The following is a 23,493-nucleotide window of genomic DNA, read 5'->3' as shown; positions in this document are numbered from 1 at the left end:
TATAAAGACTTATTTTTCGAATAGTGATTAATGCATTACCTTGTTTGTATGAACATTGGGTTCTGTATTTCCACTGGAGCCATAATGCACTCCAGGCCCAGTGAATGGGAATTCAGTGCTTCCATCCATTTCCAGTGTGACCTGTGAACCTCTGTTTCCTGGGAAGTTGTGTCATGCAAGTTCCACAGGCTTCTCAACTGTCAGGCTATAACATTGAACAGTTGTAGAGTTTACAGACTTAAACTGGGCTGCCCCACTCAACATACTGGCTTGTCATTCAGCAGATAATACACTTAAAGCTACAAGAAGGTCACACCCAGACCTGCTCATAAGAGGTTGCAGGCCCTGGGAAAAAGTACTTTATGTCAAGATCCTTGCTTGGGACAAACCGCATTGTGCTTCACACCTGTCCCAGTGGTTCTCCAGATGTTACTTCCATTCCGTGAATGAAGTTTACTGAGTCTGCACGTTGCACTTTGCAAAACAAAACATCAAATGGTTCTACACTCGCTTTTCGAAAGGTCAGCCCCCGACCCTGGTGCCAATGGGGCCCCCAAAAGCTGAGGATTCAGGATGATCACCCTGAATTGCCCAATTCAAAGATTGGTTCTGGTCACACCATTTAAAGGGCCAGCAGTTCAACTTGCAGGTAAGGTAAATTAGTCTAACATCTGTCTTTGCAAAGTTATGGAAGTATTGTGAGGTGGGAATGGTGTTGTGGTGAGATGCTAAATTTGACTGGGAATGTTGCTGCATCTACATTAGGTCAGAAGATTTGGTGACCTTCTCACACAAACGTGGCAACAGATATTGGGATATCTGTCTCCTGCTGGGGCTGTTGTGGCTCTGCAGAAGCTATGGTCACGATGAGTGAAGGGGAGAGCAGGTGCAAATTAAGAGGTTTATGGTCACACAACTTCTAGCATGCACATCATAGAAGAAAGTAGGAGTTGAGTCAAGGGAGATTTCAGAAGCAACATAAGGTAGTAACATTGCACCGTCTGGAATATTCTCTGTGCCATGGTTTCCACAACATAGCTTACCGGTTGTTCCCTCAGGCTCAGTATGAAAGAAACCTGGCCTCTGCTGCAGCTGACTGTGGTTGAGGTGCCTTTATCCTAGTAGAGAGGGGGAGGTGGGTGGGGTGGGGTAGTGTGTTTTGCAGATGCACTTCCCATTGCTGAATAGATATGTGACGGCAGAACTGGGTGTGAGGCTGCTTTCATGGTGGGGTTGGGGGGGTTTGCTGATGCATTAAGTAAGTGTGACAATTTGACAATTGACTCTCATTCTGAATGAGGATTTTGAACATCAATCCCACTGTTACGGATAAAATACAAGCAGAAAGTACTGGAGAGACTCAAAGTCTGGTAGCATCTGTGAAGAGACAAAGTTAATATCCTGTGATCAGAGATAATGGGAACTGCAGATGCTGGAGAATCCGACATAATAAAGTGTGGAGCTGGATGAACACAGCAGGTCAGGGGGCATCTTAGGAGCACAAAAGCTGACGTTTCGGGCCTCGACCCTTCATCAGAGAGGGGGATGGGGAGAGGGTTCTGAAATAAATAGGGAGAGAGGGGGAGGCGGATCAAAGATGAATAGAGGGAAAGATAGGTGGAGAGGAGAGTATAGGTGGGGAGGGAATAGGTCAGTCCGGGGAGGACGGACAGGTCAAGAGGGTGGGATGAGGTTAGTAGGTAGGAAATGGAGGTGCGGCTTGAGTTGGGAGGAGGGGATAGGTGAGAGGAAGAACAGGTTAGGGAGGCGGGGATGAGCTGGACTGGTTGTGGGGGGAAGGGGAGATTTTGAAGCTGGTGAAGTCCACATTGATACCATTGGGCTGCAGGGTTCCCAAGCGGAATATGAGTTGCTGTTCCTGCAACCTTCGGGTGGCATCATTGTGGCACTGCAGGAGGCCCAGGATGGACATGTCATCTAAGGAATGGGAGGAGGAGTTGAAATGGGTTCACAACTGGGAGGTGCAGTTGTTTATTGCGAACCGAGCGGTCCCCAAGCGTCCGAGATAACAAAATGTGGAGCTGGATAAACACGGAAGGCCAAGCAGCATGTGCTCCTAAGATGCTGCTCGGTCTGCTGTGTTCATCCAGCTCCACACTTTGTCATCTCGGATTCTCCAGCGTCTGCAGTTCCCATTATCTCTACTCCTGCTCCTCTGATGCTGCTGGGCTGCTGTGTTCGTCCAGCTCTACACTTTGTTATTTCAAGGATTTGTGGGTGTGTTTTTTTTTTCGGGGTGGGGGGGGTGGGTGTGGTAGTGTGCAATGGTGGGAGTGTTGCTGAGGGCCTGCTGACTAGACCAAGGATCTGAGAGAATTAGAGCAGGTGTCTAGGCTCTCACTGCTGCAGCTTAGCCTCATGCACTATTTTAATATGCTGACTATCCCAGTGAGCACGACATGCAAGCATTCCTACAAGTTGTCATAAATAATCTACATTCCTGGGATTAGCTATTCAGTCCTTAGTAGCGATTACAACATGGAAAATGGTTGGAAGTGGAAACACCTGAGAAGAGACAGCTGCCAGCTCCATGAGGAGCTGAAAGCCTGACGAGTGAAGGTGGATATAAAGGCAAACAGTTATATGTGCTCAGGGGGTGGGTGTTGGTCAGGAGACCCCTCAGGGCAAATCTTCACAAAACAATAGTAACAATCAACCAGGGAATTATTTACCTAGAGACAAGCCCATCATTTGTCCCGCTTCTCTTCACTTCTGAAGAAGTCAAAATGAACACAGGATATTAACTTTGAGGTAACAAAGTCTGGAGCTGGATGAACACAGCAGGCCAAGCAGCATCTCAGGAGCACAAAAGCTGACGTTTTGTGCCTAGACCCTTCATCAGAGAGGGGGATGGGGAGAGGGAACTGGAATAAGTAGGGAGAGAGGGGGAGGAGGATTGAAGATGAATAGAGGAGAAGATAGGTGGAGAGGAGAGTATAGGTAGGGAGGGGATAGGTCAGTCCAGGCAGGACGGACAGGTCAAGAGGGCGGGATGAGGTTAGTAGGTAGGAAATGGAGGTGCGGCTTGAGTCGGGAGGAGGGGATAGGTGAGAGGAAGAACAGGTTAGGGAGACGGGGACAAGCTGGGAAGGTTTGGGATGCATGGGAGGAGGGGAGATTTTGAAGCTTATGAAATCCACATTGATACCATTGGGCTGCAGGGTTCCCAGGCGGAATATGAGTTGCTGTTCCTACAACCTTTGGGTGGCGTCATTGTGGCACTGCAGGAGGCCCAGGATGTACATGTCATCTAAGGAATGGGAGCGGGAGTGGAAATGGTTTGCGACTGGGAGGTGCAGTTGTTTATTGCGAACTGAGCGTAGGTGTTCTGCAAAGTGGTCTCCAAGCCTCTGAGATAACAGTGTGGAGCTGGATGAATACTGCAGGCCAAGCAGCATCTTAAGAGCACAAAAGTTGACGTTTCAGGCCTAGACCCTTCATCAGAAAAAGGGTCTAGACCCAAAACATCAGCTTCTGTGCTCCTAAGATGCTGCTTGGCCTGCTGTGTTCATCCAGCTCCACACTTTGTTATCGAGGAGCAGGAAGGCTAATGTTTCAGCCTACCTCCTCCTCCAGAAATGGGGGAGGGGAAGGGATAAATAGGGAGAGAGGGGGAGGCGGATAGAAGATGGGTAGATGAGAAGATAGGTGGAGAGGAGACAGACAGGTCAATGACTCGAGGATGGAGCCAGTAAGGGTGGGGAATTAGGTCATTCCAGGGAGGACAGACAGGTCAAGGGGGTGGGATGAGTTTAATAGGTAGGAGATGGTGGTGGGGCTTCAGATGGGAGGAGGGGATAGGTGGGAGAAAGGATAGGCTAGCAAGGCAGTGACGAGCTGGGCTGGTTTTGGGATGTGATGGGGTAGGGGAGATTTTGAAGCTTGTGAATTCCACGTTGATACCATTGGGCGGCAGGGTTCCCAAGCAAAATATGTGCTGCTGTTTCTGCATCCTTTGGGTGGCATCGTTGAGGCACTGGAGGAGGCCCAGGATGGACATGTCGTCTGAGGAGTGGGAGGGGGAGTTGAAATTCATATTCTACTTGGGAACCCTGCTACTCAATGGTATCAATGAGGACTTCACAAGCTTCAAAATCTTCCCCCCCCCCCTCCTCCCCACCGCATCCCAGCTTGTCCCTGCCTCCCTAACCTGTCCTTCCTCAGACCTATCCACTGCTCCCAAATTAAGCCCCACCCCGTCACCTAGCAACTAGCCTCGTCCCGCCCCCTTGACCTGTCCATCCTCCCTGGCCCGGCCTATCTCTTCCCGAACTGCCCACCTACACTCACCTTTACTCCATCCCCACCTCTTTGACCTGTCTATCTCCTCTCCACCTATCTTCATCTCTATCCATCTTCTATCTGCCTCCCCCTCTCCCTATTTATTTCACAACCCTCTCCCCACCCCCATTTCTGAGGAAGGGTCTAGGCCCGAACGGTTAGCTTTCCTGCTCCTCTGATGCTGCTTGGCCTGCTGTGTTCATCCAGCTCTACACCTTGTTTTGAGTCTGCTATGTTTCGCCTTCAGTCTGAACCGTTCACAGGGCCCGTCTCCGTATCTCTCTCCCGGCATTGACTCTAGGCCCCGCACTCGATGTCACTGTGGAACTTCCCAAAACCGGGAAGCGGGAACAAGGAAGATGAAAATAACTAAAACAAACAGGAAAGGACCTTTATTTCCTTTAACATAGCACAGTGGGAAATGGGCTAGAGAGAGAGAGAACGGCAGGATCTTCTTTAAAAAACTGGATTCCCATAAATTGACCTCAAAATTTGGTTTGCAAATGTTAGACGTAGGCGACAGAAATATCAGTGATGCTTAAACTATGTAAACTATGAAGTGAACTGAACTTTGGTGAATTCCCTTTGTGATGATCGGAATGGAAATGTTATGAAGCAAGTGAGCAAACATAATGGTTTAAAGGGGAAGCAGAAATAAGCAGTGAGGAACTCAGAGCTAGTAGGAACTGCAGATGCTGGAGAATCTGAGATAACAAGGTGTAGAGCTGGCAGAACACTGCAGGCCAAGCAGCAGCAGAGGCGCAGGAAGGGTGACATTTCGGGACTAGACCCTTCTAGCCAATCCTGGGAACACCTATTCCACCTTAGGACACCAGCGAGCAGAACCGAACTGCATTTTGAGACAATATATACACACAAAGATAGTTTTTATGGATAAAGTATATTTTGAAAGACAAAAAACCCAGCTAGGACAACCCAGCCAGGAGCTAGTTTTCCCTTTTGACAGACCTTTGTGTTATATTCATGACTCATTTCGGGGTTTACTCCACCAGCTCTTGCCTCGTTTGTTTCAATAGGCAAGTAGTTTTAATAGCTCCCGTTTCCCGGTATTCTCAGGGTTACAGAGTCAATGCCGGGGGAGAGATAGAGAAACGACCCCTGTGAACTGTTCAGACTGAAGAAGTCATCACCAGACTCAAAACGCTAACTCTGTTTCTCTCTCCACACGTGCTGCCAGACCTGCTGAGTTTCTCCAGGATTCTCTCTCTGTACTTGTTTCAGATTTCCAACCGCAGTGTGGCTCACTGCAGATAAAGGCAAAATGCTGCAGGATGCTAGAAATCTGAAACAAACACAGGTCATCGACCTCTCCTCGGTCTCTGAGATAATGGGAACTGCAGATGCTGGAGATTCCAAGATAATAAAATGTGAGGCTGGATGAACACAGCAGGCCAAGCAGCATCTCAGGAGCACAAAAGCTGACGTTTCGGGCCTAGACCCTTCATCAGAGAGCTCTGATAATATAGGCCCGAAACGTCAGCTTTTGTGCTCCTGAGATGCTGCTTGGCCTGCTGTGTTCATCCAGCCTCACATTTTATTATCTCCCTCGGTCTCTGTTGTTCCCCCTCCCCAGCCCCCTACTTCTCCGGGTTGCCTCTTTAACAGCAGACAGTCTGCAGCCGATGTTTCCATTTATAAAGTGACTAATGGCAGTGGAAATATTTCCGTCAGATTCTTTCCTTAGCCAGGTTTGGGTGCGGATTGCCGTTTCCCTTCAGCCAATGCTATCAGTCTTGTATCATGATAACGGGAACTGCAGATGCTGGAGAATCCAAGATAATAAAGTGTGAAGCTGGATGAACACAGCAGGCCCAGCAGCATCTCAGGAGCACAGTATTGTACCTGTGTTATCCTGGGGACGGGGTGCAGGAAGAGAATATGTCTATCCCTGCTGTTGTCAGACATTGAACCCAGTTGCTGCTCACACACTGTACACCTTGTCCCCCCCATCGCGACCCCCGGTGGGCTCAGGCTGAAGCGACAGGGTCAGACCCCCGCCCACCGAACTGCTGCCGGAGCTCCCAGTCTGCGAGCAGCCCTGCAGTTTAAAGAGCCTCCCAACCCTCCCCCACAACCCAGTTGGAAGCGGTGAATTCCCAGCTGCCGAACCATCAAGGTCACATTTGAAGTGGAATCAGTTCGAACTGACTGACTTTCCCCAACTGCAGTTTTAAACACAGTGAGCGGCCTCGACCACCAGTAAAGTGCTCCATAACACAAAACCCCAGCGAGTGTTCCCCAACGCTGCAGCCATGTGGAAACTCAAACGTAAGTTTATGCTTCATTTCATCGCGAGTCGCGCTTCTGCAGAAATAGTTTGACAGAGCAGACAGGGCGAAACCTTTTCCTACCTGGGAAAGGCTAGAGAACTTAGATGGTATTGGTTTTGAACACGGTTTGGGAAAGAAGCAACTAGAGGTGAGAGAGGGGAAAAAAGCCACACAGCCAGTGGTCTTTGTTTGGAATGCACTGTCCCTGGAGAGGGTGAACAGACAGGATCAAATCAGAATGGGTGTTCCCAATGACTGGGGAATCTATAACCAGGGGTCACAATCTCAGGAGGTCATTTAGGAGCTGAGATGGGGAGAAATGTGATCCTGTGGAATTCTCTGTCATAGAAAGCCGTTGAGACCAAAACATTGAGTGTTATCAAAACGTGTTAGACTTTGTTCTCAGGGCTAAAGGGATCAAAGGAAATGGGGAGAAATGGGAGCAGGGTATTGTCTTGGAGCCGTGATCATATTGAAGGTGGAGCAGGCTTGAAGGGCTGAGGGCCCCCTATTTTCAATGTTTCTATGGAAGAATGGAGAAGGTAAATTCAATTGAGATGTTCAAGAGAACACTGAAATTTGTTTAAAAAGAAATTATGATGTGGGGAAATGGCAGGAACTTGGCACTAGGCCAAAATATTCAGGGAACTACAGTGGGCTGAATAGCCTCCTGAACACTGTATTGGTTTTGTGATGTTTACCAGTAACTGCTTATTTATAGGGACAATGGGTTGAAAAAAGACCAGGACTATTTAATTCACGTTCTGCTAGTAACACAAAACAAGCATAATGGAGTTGCTTAATGGTGGATATTGATCAATCAACTCAGCTACAATAGACATAGACATTTCTCATTTTTATTATGACCTAGTCATAGAATTATAGAGTCATACAGCCCTAAGTAGACCCTTCAGTCCAGCTCATCCATGCCGATCAAATTTCCCCAAGTAAGTTGGTCCTATTTGCCTGCATTTGGCCCATATCCTTCCAAACCTTTCCTATACATCTACCCATCCAAAAGTCTCATAAGTGTTGTAACTGTACCTGCAGCTATTACTTTCTCTGGCAGTTCATTCCACATTCGAACCAGCCCCTATGTGAAAAAGTTGCCCCTCACGTCCCTTTTAACCCTTTCTCCTCTTACCTTAAAATTTTGACTCCCAACCCTAGGGAAAAGATCTTTACTCTTCACCTTATCTGTGTCCCTCATGATTTTATAAACCACAATAAGGTCACCCCTCAACTTTACACATTTCAGTGAAAAAAATGCTGATCCAGTCTTTCTTTGTAACTCAAACCTTCCGATCCCAGTAACATTCTTGTGAATCTTTTCGGTACCCTCTCCAATTTAATAATATCCTTCCTAGAGTGGGTTGACTAGAACTGTACTCAGTAATCCAAAATTGGCCTCACTAACATCCTGTATAATCACAACATGACCTCCCAACTCCGAAACTCAATGGTCTGAACAATGAGGTTAAGCATTCCAAATATCTTCTTTACCACTTTGTCTACCTGTGATGCAACTTTCAATGAACTGTGCACCTGAACCCTTAGGTCTCTCCATTCTTCAGCATCACCCAGTGCCCTGCCATTTACCGTGGAAGTCTTGCCGTTGCTCATCTTACCAAAATTCGTTCTTACTATGTTTTCGTTATGGTTTTGCTTTGATAAAGAGCTCATTATTTAGTTGACTTTGTGTTCTGAGGACATTTCTGCACATGTCACATCTTATCTATTTGTTGTTTCTCACAGCCCCACTGGAAATGCCACTCAGTCTCAAATACAAGCACATTTTGGAGGTTTGTATTCTGGAATAAAAAAAACATTAACATTCTGTTATCGCATTGCAGACATGGAAGGAGTGTGCATCAGAAATATATGTGTATTTGGCCACTAGCAATAAACAATAATCATCTCTTTCTTTATTTATTTTCCTTGTTAGGATTGTTGGTGAGTATTTGTTGCCCATCTCTGAGTGGCTTGCTCAAGCATTTCAGAAGTAAACCACATTGTGTGGATCTGGAGTCACATTTAGATAGGACCAAGTAAGGATGGCAGATTTCCTTCATTAAATGAAATCAGTGACCCAAATTGATTATTCTAACAGCCAAAAAAAAAGTCATGCTCACCATTACTGCCACTAGCCTCAATTCCAGGTTTTTTTTAATGCATTGAATTTAAATTCAAGCTGCTGTGGTGAGATTTGAACCTATGCCCCCTCAGGCTGGACTCTCGGTTACTAGTCCAGTGACATTAACATTTCCCTATAATACTAAATAATTCACCGTGAGTTTCAAATCTTTATAGTGTGAGCACAGTCTGTGCTCTATCAGCTGATGCTGCTTGCAATAAGGTAGCTTTGAGACTTCAGCGGAGAGTCCCATCCATAACAAGAAAGTGACCCATAATATAATGGGCCAGTAATTTCCTGATGCCATAAAGATTCTGAATTTAAAGTGAATACAATTCAAAGCCAGTGGAAAATACTTAGATACAGATACAGAATCCCTTCAGTCCAACAAGTCCACACTGAACCTCAGAGCATCCCACCTCGACCTATGCCCCTATAAACCACCTGATCTACACCTCCCTGAACACTATTGGGAATTTAGCATGGCCAGTCCACCTACCCTGCACACCTTTGGACTGTGGGAAGAAACTGGAGCACCTGGAGGAAACCCACACAGACACAGGGAGAATGTGCAAACTCCACACAGATAGTTGCCTGAGGCTGGAATTGAACCTGGGTCCTTGGTGCTGTAAGGCTGCAGTGCTAACCACTGAGCCACTGCATATTAATTACAGTTCCATATAATTTGTTATAGACAACATCCTTGTCAAACTCCTCATATTGACACATGTATTGTCATCTTCATAACATTGGATTTGCACTTTGGAAATCTTCTTGTATTTAGAAAAATAAGCAGTGGATGCTGGAAATCTGAAAATAAAAAATCACAGTGTTGGACCTGGCATTATCTGTGACAAGAGAAACAGTCAAATATTTAGAGTCACATCTCTTCTATGGTACTGAGGGAGGTAGGAGTGTGATGAGTTTTATGTGATTGAAAGGAGGAAGGATGGGACAAGAAATGGGGTGGTCTGGGATAGAATGGGACCAATTAAATGACAAAAATATTGTCTTGGGACAAAATGCAAAAGGAGTGGTAATGGCTCTTGTTAAAAAAATGCATTTATCCAGACCGAGTGTAAAAGACAACATAATGAACGGCAAAACATGAAAACTAGAATAAGGCCACACATAGAAAAAAAAAAAAAAATGGGGCAAAAGTCCACGGTCTGAAATTGTTGAATTTAGTGTTGAGTTCAGCAGGTTAATGAGAGCTTCAGTGAACTACTGCAGTATGCCGAAATTGTAAAGACAGCATGAGAGCAAGACAGTGAAATTCAAATAGAAAGCAACTGGATGCTCAGGGTTATGCTTTGGGATTGAGTGACAGGGTTTCTCAAAGCGATAATTCAGTCTGAATTTGTTTCCCCAAAATGTAGAGGACATTGAATTGACAGCAATGAATACAATGTAATAAATAGAAAGAAATACGCTACTTTACCTGGAAGAATTTACCCCGAACAATGAGGAGAGAGGAGCTAAAAGGGCAAGTATTAAAACTCCTGCAATTGCAATGGCAAGGAGAGATGCCATGGGAAGGGGACTGAAGGCTGTGGTGTTTGAGAAGTATGTAGGACTTGGAGTGGGAATGTGAACTGAGTATTTGGGAGGAGGTGATGGGGCTTTTGGATTTGAGGGTCCGACATTATTCATTACAACTACACCAATGCCCCAGTGAATGGAAGTGTGTGTTCCAGCCTGCCGACTTTGTCACCTTCCTGTTGCCGATGCCACTTCGGGCCCATCTTCCCAGCAAAAAATCAAGCTGGGTAGAACTCCCTAATGGGAATGGATGTGGAGTTGGGGAATTATTGATACGAATAGTCATTTTCTCATGATCGTCTATTGTGCGGGCTAAAGATTTTCCACTTGCAGCCTAATTGCAGTTGCTGTGACCACTGATTTTGCATTCCCACCAACAAGAAAGCTTGCTGCATCAAGCTGCAATCAGGTTGATAAATGCTTTGCAGTGAATTGCTGGTCTTGATTTTGAAGTCCCATATCAAAAGAAGCCGCTGGCCATCGGAGGCAGATAGCTTTTGTGTCCTAGATATTGTCAATTGGGGCCAATGGAGGCATTGCCCTAAGCCCGAAGATGGATATCCCTGGTTTCCGAGTTGGGATAGAAGCCACTTTCTTTCATCTGCTGGGGAGCTTGGTGAATTGGGCTGGGAGCTGTTAAAATGTTAGCTGTTACATAAAGGCCTTAATTGATAGAGAATTGAGAAGATCCCCAATGATCCTCACTTGATTACTGAGGTGGTAAATGAGTGGCCAAGTTCCAAATCACCCAATTACCCTGCTTGCCATTTCCAGCTACCTCCAGGGTGGGGAGGTTTGTGCTCTCAGAAACTAAACCAAACAAAAATATTCACATGAAATAATTAAATGAGAGGTACATGGTATAAAGCAGTGAATGATAGATGCGGCTATTCTTCCAATTACTTTTTTTCTAAACATAGCCTTTAGGACAAGAGTTTACTCACTATAGCTTCATTCTGTTCTTTGTTGTAGAAATGAAACCAGGAACTCATCCACTGCTGATTAACAGCTGAAACTGGTACACTTGTGTAAAACTGGTTCATCACAAAAATATAACATCAATTCCATTGAAACATATAGAAACAAAAATCAGCTGACATTTGAGACTGATAACTAAGGTAGCTTGGCAGCCATCCACACATAGCTGTACGACTGTTGACAAAATCAGAACTGTGAACTAACTTTTGATTATGCCAAAGTATGCTGCAGTTCAAACAGTTAACCAGTTAGACACCCTGAATTGGCTTCTTTAGCAACTACAGCTTTGCGAAACTTACTGCAGCCAATGTGCTCGGTCCCATTAGACTACTTAAAAGAACATGTGGGGCTAGAGGTCTGATATTGACACGGATAGAGGATTGGTTAACGAGTAGAAGACAGTGAGTTGGAATGGGGGTCATTTTCAGAAGCAACCTGAAACTGGTGGAGTACCACAAGCACAGCCACTACAATCATTTGCAAAATATATTAATGACTTTGAAGAGGAAAGTGAATACAGTGTTGCCAAGTTTGTGGATGACACAAAGACAGGTAAGTGATGGGAGGCAAGTAGTGAAGATGACAGAAAGTGTCAATACAGAACAATACAGATGGCTTAAGTGAGTGGATGAAAATATAATGTGGTAAAATATGAGGTTGTGCACTTTGACAGGAGGAATAGAGGATCCCAATATTGTTTAAATGGAGAAAAGCTGCAAAAAGCTACAAAACTGAGGGATTTGTGAGTCCTCATGCATAAGTCACAAAAAACTATCAGCGAAGTTTAGTGATCAATAGGGAAGACAAGTGGAATATTAATCTTTATTTCAAAAGGAATGCAAATATTAAACTAGGGAGGTATTGCTAAAACCATACAAAGGACGACTCAGAACAAGCTGGACTCAGTGAACAGTTTTGGGCCCCTTGTCTAACAAAAGATGTACTGGCATTGGGCATTGGAAGTAGTCCTGGGAAAGTACTCGAAGCTGATCCTGGGTATGGAGGCACTGTCTTATGAGAAAGAGGGTGAATAGATTGGGCATGTATTTGTTGGAATGTAGAAGCAACCCTATTGAAACATACAAGATTCTCAGGAAATTTGACAGGATGGATGTGGAAAGGTTGTTTTCTCGTGTGAGTCTTCGAAGAGATGGCATAATCTCAGGATAAGGGATTACACATTTAAGGCAAAAATGAGGAGGAACGTTTCTTGCAAAAGGTAGTTAATTTGTGAAATTCTTTACCAGTGGACTGTTGAGACTGGACCATTAAATATATTCAAGGCTCGGATAGATTTTTAATCAGTTAGGGAAGGATGAGTTATGGGGAAAGGCAGGAAAGTGGAGCTGAGATTTATCAGACTGGCCACAATCTCTTTGAATGGTGAAGCAGATTCAATGTCACCTTCTGCTCCTATGTTTTATGGTCTTTGCAAACGAAATACGTGCGAGAAAGCTTTCTTGTCATTGATGGGTTTTAAATACATTGTCCTGCCGTTAGCAAAACAAAATACAGGTTAAAAGTTCTTCACAAACAATCATCCACTTTTGTTATAACCACATGCTGTTAAATATGTGCTGTCTGACATTCACTGTGTCATACTATATTCCTCATCTATTTATTTTTGATTGTTACCTCACAGTGTAGGTGATCTAAGTTGTTTGGATCTAATGATTTTACATTGCAATGATGTACATATGAGCAGTCCAGTTATGTATAATGGCACACAGACTTAATTTCCTCTTCATGTTTCTTATTTCATATTTTTAAAAAGTGTTATTTAATCCACCAGATTAATGCTGATTTGATTGTTTATAATTTTAGCAATTAATGCCAACTGAACCCTCAATTTCACTTAATCTTAAAAAATTGTCGGCTGAAGAAGAATTTCCAAACTTGGCCAAAAATCAGACTTGTATGGCAAAAGTTCTTACAATTCAAATGTACAAGAGACTGAGGGCCAGAGCAACCCAAAGTGGCTTCACACTGGATGATATCATCCAACCTGGTGTTGATAAATCTGGTAAGTCTCATTTTAATTAAAAAAAACTCCTTTAGTTTTCAGTTAAAAGCTAATAATGTCACATTTTACAGCAATGTAAATTGAAACATTTGTAAATGATACAATTACGATACCATATGCTGTATGAAATATGAACCATCCATCCTTCAATATCTCGGGGTATTCCAATTCTGCAAGTCTAGTTTGACATAGTCCTGGGGATTTGCTAAGGTGACATTTGATCCCATGATACTTTAACCACTGATTACAACTGTTCCATTTTCACTGGGTGAGTGTTTCACTGTCATCATCAAACCCTGATCTGACCTCTGTTTTACAGGAGGATGAATGATAAAAGTTGTAAAGAAAGAAAATAAAAGAACAGAAAAATTTAAAGATGTGTAATGTTTAAATAAAAATGTGTTTTGTGATGTTTTTACTTTTATTGGCCTTGAGAAACACAAACATAAAATTATTGATTCAATCAAATTAATTGAGAAAAGTGAATTCTAAGCAATATTTTCATAAATTTTACAACTTGAAACAATGAATAGCAAATTATAGAAATGATAAATAAAACAGGAATTAAGTTGAATTCACTGACTCCCATTCCTCAGCACAAATGCACAATTTCAGGGAGCTAAAGCCCATCCGCAGGAAGCATTAAGGGTGCTCAGCTTTCATCATAAAATGAATTATAGAACAATGCCACAGGCCACCTACAATCTCCTTCCCTTCCCTAGTTTGTGTTGATTTCCGCATTTTGGGTTGACCTCCCCCCCACCTTGTTTCCTAAGTTTATATTTGCCCTCTGTCCTGAAAGATGAGTGTAAAGTGCTTTCACAGCTTTAAATGTCACTGATAGGTGCTGTCATATAATGCAAATGTGGATTTAATGCAGTGATTCATCATCGGTGTCAATCCTTTAAAGTTAAGTTGACCCTTTCATTGGCCAGCCTTGTGTATTTGTTTGTGTGCTTTTTCAATGGATAAAGCACAATAATACAATGAAAAATGAATTAAAATCTCCTGTTACCTTTTGCTGTCATTTTTGCACTGTGATTAAAATTACTACAGTGGATTTAAACTAAAATATCTGTTTTCCACACCTGAAAAGAATCTATCCATCTACTCCCCAAGATTGATTGACAAGTGATCTGATTTGAAATTATCTGTTAGGTTATCTGTTCTTGTCCTTCCTGGAGAGCAACCTGTTGTTTGTACATCAGTGGACATTATCAATGTTTGGCTGAGTTTCAAGTGCTAATGTTGTCAGCATAGTGGATGTTCTGTTCATCTGAGAACGATTGATAGTTTCAAATTGTTGTATTTAGAGCTGTGAACGTCTAAGCTCTAGTGTATAATAATTTCAAGTGCAATGTACCCTGTAATTCCAGTCTATGAATTAAAGTCACAAGTGACTTATGATGATGTTTAGGTCTGAATTGCTTAAGATTCAGATAATATTCTTCAGATAAGATTCAGGTAATAAGATAAGCAGCCCCTGCTTTGTGGACTTGTAGATTTTGTTATTTTTGCAGTCCTTGACTTTTTCTGCTCCTGAATAAATGTCTCCTTATACATATGATTATACAGTTAAATTATATAAGTTACATGTCCTAATGACTGTTAGGGAAAAAGCAGCAGTGAGTGGATGAACTGATATCACATAGCCCAAATGATTAGATAGCTGTTCACCCTGCCGTTGGATTGTTATTTCTGAATGTTGTGTAGTGAAGCCTGTCATGATAGCCAGCAGGTTGTGAGGCACATCCTTTTTGCATGTTAAATCATCAGCAATCCTTCAATATTTCAGAGTGCCTGTAGATTGAAACATTACCTGAAATGCTTCAGTATCTTGTTGACAGCATTAAAACATTGCCCTCTGCAAATTTGTACAGGTTTTCTCAATACACCACTGAGCAATGATGGAGAGTGGACATGTGAACTTCCCTTGTAAATGTCCCAGCATTAGCAGGCAATGTGCTCCCTTGAAAAGCTGATAGACAAAAAGAACCTTTCACTCCAGAGCTGTGTGGAATTATCATTAATTCACACTGTCACTGACAAGGTGGGTTTAAGTGTGAGACATGTATGGCCCCAGCACAATCTCTATACATTGGGTTTCAGCTCAGTGCTATGGCGTTTGGTGAGCTCAGTTAGCTGGACAGCTGGTTTGCAATGCAGATAACAGCAGAGTTAAATTTTCCTACACTGGGGTCTGAGGTTACCATGAAGGATTCTTCTTCCCAACTTCTCCCCACTCCTGAGGTGTAGTGTGTCCTAGGTTAAACCACCACCAGTTGTCTCTCTGTATTGAGAGAACAGTCCTATAGTCTGATACAGCTAAGGCAACTTCACCTTTACCTGTCCACATTAAAGTGCAAGACCTCAGTTTCAGTCATCAACATGGCAGCTGTGTAGCCTTGATCAGTGAAGGCTTGAGGCTACTTGTGGTGAAAGAGTTAGTTGCTTGTGAGAGAATGAGCAATACTTCGTCATTACAACTTCATGAAGCCTTAGAATATCTATAATACTGCTCATCTCTCACATGCGCATGACTTCATTCAGCCTGACAGAGAAAATGATACTAAAGTTTAAGAATGCAAGTAAGGATATGAGGATATTTTTACAAAAGTGCAAGATTATATACAATTATGTGTCACCAATGTGCCCTCAGAATATTATTTTATCCTCTCCATCCCACTGTGTCTAAGTTCAGTCCTGGATTTCACAGGCAGGGTGGGAGGGATCCTACTCAATCGTTGACCATATTGGCAGATCATCCCTGGCGAGTGCTTGGGCCCAATTCTGCTGAGGGAGCCCTGTCTAGATGCAGGTTCATTCTTCTCAGCTTGAACCTTTGCAAGCTTTGGCATCACAGTCAATGGAGTTGGTGGTGGTAAGGGGATTAGGGTGTGTAATGGGGCTCTGGGCTCCTCTGCAAGTCCTGACAAGAAGCTTCTGGGTAGCCTGCTAGTGCACCTTTTCCCCCTGAGAGAAAGGGGCACCTGGAATGAGGTTGCGGTCCCTCATCCTACCTTACCTTACAGCACTTATGGCTCTGCAGACTGTGCACACATCTGATAGAAACTGTGTACTGGAACTATCATTCCAGGTAATGGCCAAAGTCTCCACGGAGACAGTTTGGCTCATGCGAGCCAGAGCTACCATGGCACTGATAATGTTATGGACTCTTCCATTCTTTAATCCAGTTCACTAACTGTGTCAGACAAACCCACTTGTTGTTCCTATGCCTGTTTGAGCATTTGACAGCGATTAATAGCTGACATCATGGGATCCTCTTCTGTGTGGAGCTGAGCAGGTGCCTGGTCTCCAGGAGTCCTGCAAGTGGCAGAAACCTGGGATTTCCTTCCTTGACCAGCTGCAGAGACACATCAGTGACATGCTGCTGAGTCAAATCTATGTGAGAGCCCACCAAGCCAAATGTTTCTGAGTCCTGCAGATACGAGTGAAAGCCTTGCCAGTGCATCCTGTGATGGTTCAGTGGTTTCCTCCTCAGAGATGGAAGAGGGGCTGAGGGCTGCCTGTGCTGGATTTGTCGGGGTGGAAGTTTACTGGGTGCCACTGGTGCCTGCATAAGGGAGAGAATTAGTCGTGCAGGAAGGATAAAAGTTTGTCCAGATTCAGAATGGGTTAGTGTGATGGTGCTAGCTCAGCACCATGAATCTCACGGCTGCTTGTCCAAGGAATTGTCCATGGCAGTCTCGTGCTCTCCGACTGAATTGAAAGGATTGAGGAAACTGATATCCACCAGTACCCCCAGGCCAGACTTGGCCCAGTTCTAAGCCAATCTGTCCTGCAGTGAGAAAAAAGGAGCCCTTTGTGAGATGTATGTGCAGTTTCTGAGTTGGTGACTGAAGGCTGTGTGAGTGTGAGGTAGCAGAGAGAGGAGGGTGGCACTTAATATTCCAGAGTACAGAAGATCATCTGTTTTCTTCCCGCACTGCTATGCTTGCCATTTAACTTGGGACACTGTGCTGACCTGGGCCATTTCCTGTGTCCAGGCTGACGGTCTCTGGTGGTGTGGCTTCCTTTGGTGTTCTACAGTGTAAAGGATGGTCCTCCTCTCCACCAACCAGCCCACCAGCACTTCCAGCTCCCTTTCCCAAAGTGGGAAGCTAACACACTTTTGTGGGCCACTTCCTCAGAGATAATGGTGCAGGGCCACAGGATGTGGCTCAGTTCCTGAGTTGCAGAATGCGAAGAATCAAAAGGGCTTTAAATATGGTGCCTTAGTGTGTACTCTGGAAGGTGCTGGCAGGGGAACACTTAAGCCTCTTTTGCCATGTGATTTGACAGGAAGGCTGTTAGTTAGCCCAGTGACCAGCTAATAAGATGAAGAGCAGAAGATTGCATGAAAAGATTTGCTCTGAGCAACGAAGCTAATGAACCAGGCACTACAAATCTCGCTTGATAGAGCTTTTAAATTGAAAATCAGAAAATTTAGACCAATGTTACTCATTTACAGCATTGTTATGGAACCACAGATTTAATTGGCACCACTTTATTTGTTTGCTTGCCCATATAGAACATTCTTCCATTAGAATTGTGGGTTGTGTGGCTGGAGACGCAGAATCATACACTGTATTCATGGAGTTCTTTGATCCTCTTATTGAACTGTATCATCATGATTATCAGCCAAACAGAATGCACAGGAGCAACTTGAATCCAGAAAACCTAAAGGTAGCTTTATAAAGTTCATTTTGTAATTTCGACATGTTACACTTGGAAGGAATAATATGTAGAACAAGATAAGACCATTTTAGCCTGTTCCAGAGACAGTTACACAAAGTTCCTTCTTAATGTTTCCAGTTTACCTTTCAGTCATGGGTGCAGCCACTCACAAAAGCAATAAAGCAAAGCTCACCAATTCCTATCAACACATGTCTATATGCTTCAACTTTCACCAATATTGTCAACAGATCATGTGGTCCCTGGCACAGCCAACCCCACTGTACCACGATATGCCTTCCACTCCCAACAGACATTGCCAGTCTTGAGTGGTAGTAAGACCATTGTCTCCCTGATGTACTTGAACATCTTACGCTTTTGTTTTCCCTACGGGTTTTAATCCATTAAAAATCACACAGTTTTTTTTAATGAAAAAGATAAGTCCTGATGAAGAGTGTAGGTCTGAAATGTTGACACTCCTGCTCCTCCCATGCTGCCTGGTCTGCTGCGTACCTTCAGCTCCACACAGTTTTGACTTTACCAGAAGTCTACTCACATATTTTGAGGCTGTGTTGAAATAAAAATTCTGATGTCAAGCCTTACAAAATCATGAAATAAACCAGGAAAAGACAGGCTGCTTCACCACCCCACTGTACATTGGTGGAAAGTTTTCATTTTCAAATCTCTGTATAACTTTGCATTCTTCCTCTAGGCACACTTTATCCTCCCACCTCTGTTCTTGCAGCTCTGATCAACTGTATGTTTCCCTCTTCCACCCATTCCACTATTGATGGAAAACCCATCATGCTCCAACAGTTCAAAATTTCTTTCCTAAACCATTCATTGTCTCTTATTATCTTCAAAAACTTCCTTAAAAGTACCAGCGGCTCTGTCAACACCCTTTGTTCACCTCCTATTTCTGAGTCCCAGTTGTGAAGTGGCCTGAGACACATTACATGTTTAGATTTACGGTAGCAGACTTCAGACTTCATCTTTGTTCCAGTAAAAAAAATTCAATTTAAGTTTCTAGTGACATTTTCAAAAACTATTCGTTAACCATTCTAATTCTCCTTTTTCAAGTTAATAATACGTTATTTCTTACCTAATCCTTTCTCTACATTAGTCTGTTTTCAAACTTTAGCACCTGTCTATTCTATTTAGAGAATATTTTACCATTTGGCTTAGAAGCACAGGTAATATTATTTTTAGTCTTTTAATATTGATTTCAAATGGCAGTACAGAAGTTCCATTTTACTCACGGTATTGTGGCATATATGTCTAGGGTCAGTCAGACCCACCAGAGCTGATTTACTTCCAACACTATAAGCTGTTCTCTATTTCATAATGTCAAAAGCTTCTGCTCCCATTTAAAAGGTTAGAAAATCAATTTTTTATTTCACAGAAAGTCCAGTTTCTAACGTTGCTTCTCATGTTGCAATCATAGGTAAAGGAGTGCCCAAATTCCTTCTGGAGGTATCCAATTGCTTCTCTAAATGGCTATCATCTGCCTTGCATTAAAGCAAGCCCAAATAGTATCTAGTCAAAGTAAAATTTGTACTGTTATAATCACAGCTGATGTTATTACTAGACAAGTCAGATTCCAGACTGAAACCTGGCATAATAGATGATGTTTTGTTTTCTTTTGATTTTAATGAAGTGATCTCTTGCTGAAACATTAGCACACGATGCTGCAGATTTTAAAAAAAACAGAAGTTTATTAAAAGACATAAACATAAAATAGAATAAACAAACTGTCTCTATTTGAATATTTTTAAATAGACAGCAAAAGTACAATCTAACGATTCCCAAAACATACATTCATAAATTGAAAAGACAAACAACTGCTTTTGTAAAGCATCCAAAACACACTCCTGGTAGAGTACCCAAAAACACTCCATGTATAGAACCCCAAAACATAGCTTATACCAGCTTTGAGTAACCTCTTCAGCATTTTATCCCAATTCTTTAGGTCTGGGAGTATCACTATAGAACATAGAACATAGAACAGTACAGCACAGAACAGGCCCTTCAGCCCACAATGTTGTGCCGACCATTGATCCTCATGTATGCACCCTCAAATTTCTGTGACCATATACATGTCCAGCAGTCTCTTAAATGACCCCAATGACCTTGCTTCCACAACTGCTGCTGGCAACGCATTCCATGCTCTCACAACTCTCTGCGTAAAGAACCTGCCTCTGACATCCCCTCTATACTTTCCACCAACCGGCTTAAAACTATGACTCCTCGTGCTAGCCATTTCTGCCCTGGGAAATAGTCTCTGGCTATCAACTCTATCTATGCCTCTCATTATCTTGTATACCTCAATTAGGTCCCCTCTCCTCCTCCTTTTCTCCACTGAAAAGAGACCGAGCTCAGTCAACCTCTCTTCATAAGATAAGCCCTCCAGTCCAGGCAGCATCCTGGTAAACCTCCTCTGAACCCTCTCCAAAGCATCCACATCTTTCCTATAATAGGGCGCCCAGAACTGAACGCAGTATTCCAAGTGCGGTCTAACCAAAGTTTTATAGAGCTGCAACAAGATCTCACGACTCTTAAACTCAATCCCCCTGTTAATGAAAGCCAAAACACCATATGCTTTCTTAACAACCCTGTCCACTTGGGTGGCCATTTTAAGGGATCTATGTATCTGCACACCAAGATCCCTCTGTTCCTCCACGCTGCCAAGAATCCTATCCTTAATCCTGTACTCAGCTTTCAAATTCGACCTTCCAAAATGCATCACCTCGCATTTATCCAGGTTGAACTCCATCTGCCACCTCTCAGCCCATCTCTGCATCCTGTCAATGTCCCGCTGCAGCCTACAACAGCCCTCTACACTGTCAACGACACCTCCGACCTTTGTGTCGTCTGCAAACTTGCTGACCCATCCTTCAATCCCCTCATCCAAGTCATTAATAAAAATTACAAACAGTAGAGGCCCAAGGACAGAGCCCTGTGGAACCCCACTCACCACTGACTTCCAGGCAGAATATTTTCCTTCTACTACCACTCGCTGTCTTCTGTTGGCCAGCCAATTCTGTATCCAAGCAGCTAAGTTCCCCTGTATCCCATTCCTCCTGACCTTCTGAATGAGCCTACCATGGGGAACCTTATCAAATGCCTTACTGAAGTCCATATACACCACATCCACAGCTCGACCCTCATCAACTTTTCTAGTCACATCCTCAAAAAACTCGATAAGGTTTGTAAGGCATGACCTACCCCTCACAAAGCCGTGTTGACTGTATTTGATCAAGCCATGCTCTTCCAGATGGTCATAAATCTTATCCCTCAGAATCCTTTCTAACACCTTGGAGACGACAGACGTGAGACTTACTGGTCTGTAATTGCCGGGGATTTCCCTATTTCCTTTCTTGAAGAGAGGAATTACATTTGCCTCTCTCTAGTCCTCAGGTACGACTCCAGTGGAGAGCGAGGATGCAAAGATCTTCGCAAGTGGCGAAGCAATTGCATCTCTCGCTTCCCAAAGCAGCCGAGGACAAATCTGGTCCGGGCTTGGCGACTTGTCAATCTTAATGTTTGACAAAATTTTCAGCACATCAGCTTCCTCTATCTCTATCCATTCCAGCATGCACACCTGCTCTTCAAAGGTTTCATTCACTACAAAGTTCGTTTCTTTCGTAAAGACAGAAGCAAAAAACTCATTTAGGGCTTCCCCTACCTCCTCAGGCTCTACACACAAGTTCCCTATACTATCCCTGATCGGCCCTACTCTTTCTTTGATCATTCTCTTATTCCTCACGTAAGTGTAAAATGCCTTTGTGTTTTCCCGGATTCCTTCTGCCAAGCCTTTCTCGTGCCCCCTCCTGGCTCTCCTCAGACCATTTTTGAGCTCCTTCCTTGCCTGCGTGTAATCCTCTCTAGCTGAACTCGACCCTAGCTTCCTCCACCTTATGTAAGCTACCTTCTTCCTTTTCACAAGAAGCTCCACCGCTCTCGTCATCCAAGGTTCCTTTATCTTACCCCTTCTTGCCTGTCTCAGAGGGACATATTTACTCATCACTCCCAACAACTGTTCCTTAAACAGTCTCCACATGTCTATAGTTCCCTTACCATGGAACAATTGCTCCCAGTCCATGCTTCCTAACTCATGTCTAATCGCGTCATAGTTTCCTCTTCCCCAATTAAATATCCTCCCATTTTGCCTAATCCTCTCCTTCTCCATAGCTATGTAGAATGTGAGGCAGTTATGGTCACTATTACCAAAATGCTCTCCCACCACAAGATCTGATACCTGCCCCGGCTCGTTTCCGAGCACCAAGTCTAGAATGGCCTCTCCCCTCGTCGGCCTGTCAACATACTGCGTTAGGAAACCCTCCTGAACACATCTTACAAAAACAGCTCCATTCAAATCTTCTGCTCGAAGGAAGTTCCAATCAATATTAGGCAAGTTAAAGTCACCCATTACAACAACCCTACTGCGTGCACACTTTTCCAAAATCTGTCGACCTATGCTTTCTTCAATCTCCCTGCTGCTATTGGGGGGCCTGTAGTAAACCCCTAACGAGGTGACTACTCCCTTGCTGTTCCTAATTTCCACCCATACTGACTCGGTAGGCAGATCTTCCTCGACAATGGAAGCTTCTGTAGCTGTGATACCCTCTCTGATTAGTAGTGCTACACCCCCTCCTCTTTTTCCCCCCTCCCTATTCTTTTTAAATGTTCTAAACCCTGGAAGATCCAGCAACCATTCCTGCCCATGAGAAACCCATGTCTCTGTTATGGCCACAACATCATAGCACCAGGTACTGATCCATGCTCCATATCTTTTCCCATTTGCAATCTAGTTTAACTATATCTTTCAATTCTCACAAGCACTGGTCTATAAAAGCAGCTTCATCGACAGACTTCACAGGAAGTCAAAGTGAAACTAGAAAAGCATCCCTCTCTAAGTTTAAAAAGCCTTTCATGATATTCTGAACTGGAGCTGGTGTATCTTGTTCAGTTGTAAAATCCCACCAATGTGTATTAAAAAAATTAAAGCTTGTAAATTATATAGGCCTCAAAAATTCTTTTGAAATAAAACACAACAGCTACAGAAAAAGTTGTTAGTTATGACCTTTGGACACACAGAAGGCCAACATGTTACTAATCAAAAACCCAAACATATAATAAATTATAATAAAATCATACAGTCTACATTACATTAACTAACCATGCAATAGGACTGGTAATGCACACTGACAGGAGTTCCGCAAACCTTGAATTGAGTCTACAGATTAAAATCCTTATATTTATGCTGCTAGTATCCATTAATTAATAACAATTGAATGGCTAGTTAATAAAAGGCCTGTAATTATTTGTTACCCTTCTCCCTGCAGGGTGGAACTAATTTAGATGAACTCTATGTGTTGACCTGTCAAGTGAGCACAGGACGTAATGTGGATGATTTTTGTTTCCCACCTCACTGCAGTCGTGGAGAGAGACGTGCACTGGAAAAACTTGCAATAGGAGGTGATTTGTTTATTCAACACTGAAGAAACTGGAAATAACAGACAAGTTAACATCAAGCTCCAGCATTATCC

The 23,493-nt window shown here is 43.4% G+C and overlaps 1 protein-coding gene across 4 annotated transcripts in view; it reads left to right on the top strand.

Annotated features, from left to right (window-relative positions):
* Positions 1 to 6,357: 6,357 nt before the first annotated feature.
* The window catches only part of LOC125454866 (creatine kinase M-type-like), a 28,991-nt gene continuing 11,855 nt past the window's right edge, over positions 6,358 to 23,493 (top strand). Inside the window, exons 1-5 of one of the 4 annotated variants that reach the window (XM_059648584.1) lie at positions 6,358 to 6,591; positions 8,349 to 8,395; positions 13,072 to 13,270; positions 17,802 to 17,956; positions 23,290 to 23,422. In XM_059648584.1, coding sequence (XP_059504567.1) covers positions 6,576 to 6,591; positions 8,349 to 8,395; positions 13,072 to 13,270; positions 17,802 to 17,956; positions 23,290 to 23,422 — 550 coding nt within the window. In that variant the 5' untranslated portion in view covers positions 6,358 to 6,575. The remainder of the gene's footprint in view (positions 6,592 to 8,348; positions 8,396 to 13,071; positions 13,271 to 17,801; positions 17,957 to 23,289; positions 23,423 to 23,493) is intronic. The other 3 variants (XM_059648583.1, XM_059648581.1, XM_059648582.1) reach the window with 3 other exon arrangements.

Source organism: Stegostoma tigrinum, chromosome 9, assembly GCF_030684315.1.
Source record: "Stegostoma tigrinum isolate sSteTig4 chromosome 9, sSteTig4.hap1, whole genome shotgun sequence".
Lineage (NCBI taxonomy): Eukaryota > Metazoa > Chordata > Chondrichthyes > Orectolobiformes > Stegostomatidae > Stegostoma > Stegostoma tigrinum.
The sequence above is the reverse complement of the archived record's forward strand: the minus strand, read 5'-3'. Positions and strand labels throughout refer to the sequence as shown.